Source organism: Pteropus vampyrus, unplaced genomic scaffold (genome assembly GCF_000151845.1).
Source record: "Pteropus vampyrus isolate Shadow unplaced genomic scaffold, Pvam_2.0 Scaffold45, whole genome shotgun sequence".
Taxonomy (NCBI): domain Eukaryota; kingdom Metazoa; phylum Chordata; class Mammalia; order Chiroptera; family Pteropodidae; genus Pteropus; species Pteropus vampyrus.
The window spans coordinates 6,985,004-6,994,000 of record NW_011888826.1 but is presented as its reverse complement, the minus strand read 5'-3'; the positions used below and the strand labels follow the sequence as shown (position 1 = coordinate 6,994,000).

Below are 8,997 nucleotides of genomic sequence, written 5' to 3'. Positions count from 1 at the left end.
CTTCTTAAGGGAAAGGATGATGCTCCATATCACCCATGGGAATAAATGTGCCACATCAACAGTATTTTAGATCTTGGGGCATGCGTCCAATAGCACGCAATGCCACGTCATCTCAACCTTTGTGCATCACTGCTAGACCATGCTACGGAATAAAAGAGTAAATGATTTAGAGGAGGCTTCCTGACACATGCAAACATGCATACAGAAATAAGTACAGGCGTGTTTGAAACACGGCAACTAGAGTTTTTAGCCATTTAGTCATTTGAGCTCCGAATACAATGACAAATGATTCTCAGAGTTGCTTTTGATTCTTACAAAAATTTTACACCTTGGGCTCCTAGTTCCTTCCCACCTTTCACAAGTCAGTGTTGTTTTGCTCATTTGGCCTGCTCCCAAACCACATTAAAAAAAGACCAACACAAACACAAAAAGCTTGTTTCCCTGACATCATAAACAGTATTCAGATATTTGCCGTAATTATCCCCAACAAGAGGATGTTAATGGTAATAAACAATTGATACTTGTATCGATAAACAAATTTTGATTGAAATGTAAAGGAATAGTTTCAGCTTTATTTCCTCCCCACAGTGGCAGTGTAGTCTGATGGCCGATGGAATTCCTTTCTCGAATTTCTCGTGAGGCCGAACACCTTGTCATTGAGTTGCCAGTTGCTGTATTACCCTGTTTTTTTTTCTCAGAACGCACAGGTTCTACACAAAAAGGGGAGTCCCATGAAAAGGGCTTTGGGGTGTGTAACTTCACATTGTGGAGAGTAAGAGGGAGAGGGGAGATTTTTAAATGGCTTTACCGTTAACCCTTCGAGCTTTTTAGTCGGTCCAGCTGCTCCTCAGAAGCTAGCCGTGGCTGAAGCAGCAGAAACGGAGCTGAGAAACAGGCCAGCTTCGTTTGGGGAAGAACAATGCCGCCACAGTCAGACACAATGGCTGCCTCTCATTTTCCAGGAACTCTTACAATAAGATGGAAAGGATCCTGGAGTTGCCTCGCAGGGCCCCTGAGCTTAGTGAGAGAACATTAGCTCTGCAGCTACAGATATGCAAATCTGTTCCGAGTGCCAGAAAAGGCCTGTGGGTGGAGACGATGAAGCAAAGCCATTCTCGCTGGGGCCATTTCCCATCCTTACAGGAACTTTTTAAGTTCCAGACTTAGCTGGGGCTGCCTTTCAGGCCATTCAGAATTTCAGAGCAATTACACTATCCAAAATCCTCCCAGAGAATAAGCTCTAATAGCGTATCAAACTATTTAGATTATCGGTTGCATAGGTGATATAAAATCAGCACAGATGTAAAGCGTGCTCGTAAATGCCTAAAGTTTTTATCTCGAGCAACTTTCAGTCAAGCTTCACCAGTACTTTTGTCTTGCGGCATGAGATTCTAGAACCTTCTGGTTGGTTCTTCAGATCATAACATCAGTTGTTATTAAGAGAGTTTGCGGCTTATTCTATTTTAGGTTTGGGGTTTTTAAGACTGTAGACCTGAATTAACACGAACGGCAGGTTTGTCCTTAGAACAGTCCACCGCTAGACACAGCTTACACTGAAGAAGTCTAAATTCTAGTTCTCTCCAGCATGCTTGTCTCGCCTCTTGGCCCTGGGCAGGTGACCCGGCCTTACCAAGTAAATGGGTGATGGCAGGAACGCTGGCGTGTGGCAGATTGCCTCCTAAGTATCTATTAACAAAAATGCTGAATTCTAAAATGTTAAGAGCTTCTTGACTCCTAAGCAGAGCTGGTGAAACATGTTGAACGGGAAGAGTTTTCTGTTCTCAAACGTGATGTGCCCTCCCCCGAACTATGAAATTCACAGCCTGCTATGAAATTCACAGCCTGCGTGGGTTCAGTCGTCCAGCGACCTCCAAGTTGAAGTCTCTTGAACTGTGGCTGGCAATTGAGATGGTTTGGGGTTGCAAAGGATGCACTGCAGTGCCTGGCTCTGGTCGCAGAAAAGAATCAGGCTTCTTTCATTTGCAGTTTTGAAATGGAGCTTTTCAGATCAAAATGCAGGATGGGCAAGGGCCAATGGAAGAAGCCCCTTGGAGTAGACTATTAAGAGATTCCGGAACAATTTTTTGGCTTAGTCTTCCTCCTTATTATACTTCAGAAATCAATGATGCTGTCCTTTAGCTGTAACTTACAATTCACCATGACAGATTGATCTCGGAGTCCACCAAAGACCTTGTGGACAGGCAACCTTTCCAGGAAGGACCCTCACTGGGAGAGGCACAACCACGCTTAACACATCTGTGATTAGAGATGGGCTCTGCCATCTTTGTTCAGCTGACGAAATTTTCAACCAGCTTAGGAGCTAAACAAATTCTAAGAGTAAATTGTTCTGAAGATAAAGATGCTAGATGAAGGAATATTTGAAATTTTAACTGTCATTGCTCCATTTTTCAAGTTCATTTAAATTACAATGTAAACATGCATTGATTAACGAGATGCAAAGTAAAATCCGACTCTGCATTGGTAGGTCCCAATAAGACCTATACAGATGGGCACACCCATTAGGAGGGTGGAGCTATGTTTCCAACACATATGCACGGGAGTTTTAGTTTGGGTTTAGAGATTTAAGAATAAGAATGGGGACAATAGAAAAACCAGAAACCTTAAACGTAAAAATGATTTAATAGTTCAAAAAACTTTGAAAATCACCATCCTAACCCCTACCAAAAAAAATCTCCAAATTGGGTGACTCTCTCAATAAAAAATTCAATATTGAAATACCTTTCACTGAAGGAGTCTCACATTTGATTAAATATCCTAGAAGCTAATTTATTCATCTATTTTGCCAAATGTAGTTTACTATCAAATGTCTATAAAACTGTAGTAAATCTTATCTGTGCTAACACATAAAATTGCTCATTAGAGAGCCAAGTTAAATGAATACATCTCAATTTTTAAGTGCTTGTTAGAAATCATTTTACATTGTTTTACTTCCTAATTTAAATTTACTGGTGGCTGTAGATAGTGACGCTCACTACACACACATCACTTCTACAATACACTTAGTCTTACCACCGCTACCTATTAGAAACACTTTCTAAAAACTCTTCCCAAAAGTAATTAACAAATAATTTTCATTGAATTGAAAAGATAATTTTATAACAGGAAAATTTTCTATTCCCACTAATCATGAAATTCTTTAAAAAAATTTTAAAAAGGTATATCTGTTGGTTTTCCTTTGGGTGTATTTCAGTAGGAGTAATCCTGAAGAGTTAATTCGAACAACTCAGGTAATTTAAATGGAAGGCTCTGTCTCTTTAAAATATATCCCACATCCATCCACTGCTTCCCATCTCTATTACGACCCACTACCTTGATCCAAGGTTGCTACAGCAGTCCCCCAACTAGAATTTCAGACTTCTCTTTACCAAGCATCTTGCACATTGCAGCCACAATGCTTCTTGATTTAAAAACACGAATATGATCAGATAACCTTCCTGCATAAAATCTTCCAAAGGCTTCCTACCACACTTAAAAGGAAATCCAAGCCCCTCGCCAGGCCCTCCTGGCCCCTGGCCCCCAGTTCTTCCAGGCAGACAGGCTTCCCTGTGCTCCCTTCTTCCAAGCTCACTCTCAATTCTTGATTTTTGCATTGGCTGTTCCCCTTGCCTAGAACATTCTCCGACCAGCTCCTGTCTGGCTCCTGCTTCTCATCACTCAGGTGTACGCAAAGCTGTCCCTTCCACAGAGTGCTCCTCCCTGACCACATTATCACCTTAATTATTTCCCCGAATCTACAAAAATTTTATTTGTAATCACTAAATCATCTGTTTCTTTCTACTAGAATGTTCCACGACAGCAAGGGACTAGCCTGTGTTTTTGTTTTCGTTGCTGTATTCTTGTGACTAAATCAGCACCGAGCACATAGGACCCGATAAACGTGCTGGTGAATGTCAGTTACACTCGCAGTGGTCCTAGGCCTGGGCTTCGGTGTTCGCTCCATCTGTGGTCAGCCACCAGGTTTGCCATTGACTAGCCCTGAGGCTCGAGTAAGTTTATCTTTTTAAAAACTTGCCTTCTTTATAAAAATAGAAGTACTCACAGAGCAAAATAAATCCAAATTTAAATGCGTTAACTGAACTCGCTTCCTGAGTCAAAGCTCACGCCATTCCCGGCTCTACTTCACCCAGGCGCTCCCGCAATTCCCAACCTCCAACTTAAGATTCCTTATGGAGGCATCTGGGGGAAAAAGGTAAAAACAAAGATGCCCAAACACTTTAGCTCATTATCATATAACGATTTTCTTTCAGAGACCTGAGTACAGTAACTCAGGACAGCGTAAGCAGGCTCTGAAGTCAGACTGCCTGGGTTTAAATGCGGCTCCTATAATTACTGTTGGCCAGTTACTTAAACCCTCCAAGTCTCAGTTTCCTCATGGAAAAACAGCATTTCTCTCACAGAGAAGTGACGATTAAGCAGTAAAGCCATGGGAAGCACTTCGCACCTCAGTGCTCAAGTTATACTGAGCATACGACAAATGTTATAGTTAGCATTAAGTACCAGACTGCGTTTAAAATATTTCTTACTTAGTCAGTTCAAGATCTCTTATCAAGAATTAATTCCATTAAAGAGAAAAAAAGCATTTGCCAATGTGGAAATTTGAATGACTTTAAAGCCTGGCGAAGATGAACCCCAGAGGACGCGCAGAGCCTGCGGCTGACCGTCTGTCCGCTCAGGGTTCCCTCCGGCCACAAGCAATGATGCCTTTGCTCTGACGACCATCACTGGTCTTAGCATCTTCTACCAGCGACAGTCACGCCATATGCTCTATTTACAGAGGTCGTAGGAAAACTTTCAATATAAGAATTTTTTTAAAGGCTCTTTTATAACTCATTTTATTAAACACAGTCTCCCTGCCTAAAGTCTTATTTTAAGGCTTAAAACAAATTCCTTTCAGCTATTTAAATATTTAAATTTCCTGTACTTTGTGCAGATCTAGTTTTATTTTCCACGTTCAAAGAATTCCATTTCAGAGGATATTCTCTTAAAGGCACTTTCCTCCAGTGCACACTGTCCGCTTGGTAACTTTCAAGGGATGATGATGACAATGACGATGGTTAAAAGTGACCCCAGGCTCTCTAAGGTGGGAGTTTCAAGCCGTTCCTTCTCCGGAATCATACCGGGTAACACTTCATCTTGGGCTATAAATTAAGCGAACTCCACTGTCAAAAAGGGATGTGGAGTCCGTCTTGTGACACGTCAGGTGGGGGTGGGCTCTGGTGGACCCGGGGGGAGGCCGTGTGGGGAGGCGACAGGCACAGAACTGCGGGCGGCATCTCTTCCTCTCCCGCACTGCATGGAAACACGGCTTTGTGTTTGGTCAGGTGACACGAAAAGGTGAAAACAGTAGCTCTCAAATTATATTTTACCTCGAATATCAAAGGTCATAAGGGCGCACGAGCTGAGCCGGCAGCACTCGGGCCTGTGGGTGCTGGCGGAAGCGGGGCCCTCTCCTCCCGTACGAGTCCTCCAGGGTCTGGCATCGGGCACGGGTCTGCGGGACACCAGAGCGCCTTTGTGTCCCTTGCTGACACTCCGGCATTGTGTTATTTCTACCCATTAACCAAGGATAAATGACCTAGATATTGCGCCTAATAAAGCCTCATTTTTCTTTTGCCCTTTGTTCTTTGGTGTACCACGTTATCAGACGCTGCTCACATTTTTAAGTCTTCTCAGTAAAAGGAGGTTTTTGTGTGTGGTTCTGTTGAGATATCCGGAGTGGAATTACGTGAAGGTAATTTCAGGTTTTTCCTCCTGCCTGGTCCGAAGACAATCAGTTTAGCCTATTACCAACAGCTAATCTAGCAGAAGAGGACATGTCGAGGAACTGCACAAAGGCCAGAACGCTGCGTCTGCATCCACCGCGAACACAGAAGCACAGCGTGAGCACGGCGCCCCTCACACTGCACTCTGCAACTACGTTTCTGCGTATCGTGGGTCACTTTTATTAAAAGCGTCATTACTACAGTTGGCAGCAATTTACACTTTATCTTACATGATAGCAGTTTTCAGAGAAAAAAATAAAAGGACATCACGACAAAGAAAAACAATACATTTACAAAGTCATGTCTGTAAACTTCAAGGCTAGTTTAGAGCTGAGGTAATGCTGTTTTAGCTTTGTGGCTAAAGTAACAAAGTCCTTTAATTTAAAAAAGGTACCTGATTCTCTATTCTCTCACTCTTTATTTATTCATCTATTTATTTTGTTTATACCAGTGCATTACGAGACCACGCGACAATGGAACTGTAGTTCGGTCTGGCGAGAACCCTCCCAGCAGGTTAGTTTACAAAGGGACCCTTCACATTCAACAGCTGCCTTATTATTGCTGCGCCTCGGGACAGAGACGTTCACACTAACGTGGAGATTGTCAGAGTGTGTGGGTGTGTGTGGATACGCACGCGTGGGAGCCCCATACAGTCAAGAAGGGAAACGAGGGAGCGAGTATGATATGTATGGTAAATTTCATCTTGACCTTCACAGCAAAAAAAAAAAAAAAAAAAAAATTATAGTTAAAAAATTAAATATATAACTTCATACTTCCTTTGAGCAGCACTTCCTTCCATTAGTGCCACTCAGTTACAAATTGCTCTTTATTATAATACCAATGGTACCAAAAGAAAAAGGAAAAAAAAAAAAAAAAAAAAAAGCAGAGCATTATGTAAGTTTCCTTAAAAAGACATGATCACCTCTCAAATTTCATCTCTCCTAGGGATAATAAATAATGCACTGCACAATACTTAATGACCGAGATACCTTTTGACACCTGTATAACATGACTTGGACTTTTTTTCTCTTTGTTTGCTACACTATGTTACAGAACAGCTTATAAAACTAGGTATGAACATTAACTGTGAGTGTAAACAGTAGGACTACCACTTGTCAAAAGTTTTAAACACTTTAACTGGAACTGGTACTGGTTATTCATCATTTTCATTGTTTTCTATTTCGTCCCCCCCTTCAAGTGAGTCTAGCTCTTCACCCTGTGCTATTTCGTCTTCTAAGATGGAGGACTCCGCAGTCTTATCCAGGGTCTCCTCGGCATCGCTGCCTTCTAAGTTCTCTTCTTCCTGAAAGGTGCCCCCCTCGGCCTTGTCGGGGGCCTTTTCTTCGCTGGAGCCCACGGCATTCTGAAGCCCTGCTAACGTGGGGAACCCAGGCAGTGTCAATCCTCCCAGTCCTGGAGGCAGAAACATGGATGGGTAGAAGAGGCCCGGGGCCATGGTGGACAGGAGGAAAGGGTTGAAGGTGAGCGGGCTGGAGGGCAGCCCGGCCGGGGCAGTAGCAGCACCAACAGATCCATTCGCAGAGTCAGTAGCCGAAACAGCGTCTGTGCTTTTCTCAGAGTCTTTGTTCTCTTCTTCGTTCTCATTTCCTTTCTCGTCTCCTTTTGAGGTGCCGTCTTCCGGTTCTCCTTGACTCGAAGCAGCAGTGGTGTTTCCAGCAGCAGCGGAGAGAGGGCTGTTGAGCAACCCGCCCAGCCCGAACATGCTGGGCAGGCCCGCCATGCCCGGCAGCATCAGGGGCAGCACGGCGGCAGGATTCTTAGCGTCGCCTCCGGCCGTGGCAGCTGTTGCCAGTCCCGGAGGGAAGCCCATGAGACCCGCCAGCTGGAGCGACTGGAGATTCTGGAGACTCTGGAGGCTCGTCAGGTCCATTCCGGCGAACAGGCTGTTCACCAGCAGGGGGTTGATTCCCGACGTGGAGGCCACCGCGGCGGCGGCTGCAGCGGCTCTGGCGATTTCGCTCTTGGGCCTCCTCCCTCTTCTGCTCGCTCCTTCCCCCCTCACCACGGGTCCAGTGAGAAGACGGTCAAACATCGACTCGGGAACAAAACCCTGAAGGAAACGGAGAGGCAAACAGTGGCTGTCAATCTGCTAAAGAAAACTTAACTTCGATGCGGGCCTTTGTGACGATCTGAAAATGAACATTTTGAATGGAAATACATAAGCAATTGTTTCTACTCTAAAAGTGCAATGCTAAAACTTACGAAAGCAAAAAGTCTATATTTTAGCGTTACGTTAGTTCACTGAATTATGCTGAGTTGCAGAAAAACTGTTAAAGGCTCTTCCATCAGTGAGGTAAATGTTATCTGCATCATAACTAACTCGAGAAGGGAGCTGCAACAGAAAACTTAATTAAAATTACATTTTGGTACCTACCCTAGAAAAACAAAAACTTAGGTTTACACCAAAACCCGGACATGAATATTTATGGCAGTTGTACGCATAACTGCCCAGACCTACACGTGGCCCAGAGAGATCTCCGTGGCTGACGACCACACGCCGGGAGGGGCTCAGCCACGCGATGGAGGATGCTCAACAATGAAAAGGGACAAACTTCTGGCACGTGCGACCACGTGGATGAATCTCAGTGTGGTAAGTGAAACTAACGGTTACATACGTTTTGCCTCTGTGTAGACGGCAGCCTCAAGAAGCCAGAACTCTAGAGATGCAGAACAGATCTGCAGTTGTCAGGGGCCAGGGATGGTGGTGGAGAGAACAACACAAAGAAATCTTTTTGGGGGGCGGGGTACAGAGCTGTCCATAGTCTGATTATGGTGGCAGCTCACAAAACCATACGTGTGTTAAGACCGATAGAACTGTACATCAAGAGAAAAATAAGCAGTTTTACTGTATACTTCAAACAAACAAGAATCAAGACATCATTGACAAATTAATTTTAAAAGGAAATAGTGAGAAACATTTTGGCGGAACTATTGTATTTTTTGTTTATTTTAATATCAGAAGTCACAGCTAACGTTAATGATCTCAACCGCCATACATTATGCCCCACGGCAGACTGCTAACTAGGTCCACCTGGGGCATCGCCCTGTGCTGAGTCCGCCTCTAACCCTGCGAATCTGTATTTCTATCCAGTCGTTTTAAATCGGAGCTGTCTGATTAACCCACAATGGATTAATGATGTATTTACACAAGACACGATGATGTATTCATGATGTATTATGCCAATTCTTTTAA

At 43.8% G+C, this 8,997-nt stretch overlaps 1 protein-coding gene across 4 annotated transcripts in view; it reads right to left on the bottom strand.

Moving 5' to 3' along the window:
* Nucleotides 1-5,939: 5,939 nt before the first annotated feature.
* Nucleotides 5,940-8,997, bottom strand: part of CHD7 (chromodomain helicase DNA binding protein 7) — a 125,085-nt gene continuing 122,027 nt past the window's right edge. For all 4 annotated transcript variants that reach the window (XM_011359192.2, XM_011359193.2, XM_011359194.2 and 1 more), the window contains one exon: nt 5,940-7,854. In XM_011359192.2, the coding sequence (XP_011357494.1) occupies nt 6,937-7,854 (918 nt within the window). In that variant the 3' untranslated portion in view covers nt 5,940-6,936. The remainder of the gene's footprint in view (nt 7,855-8,997) is intronic.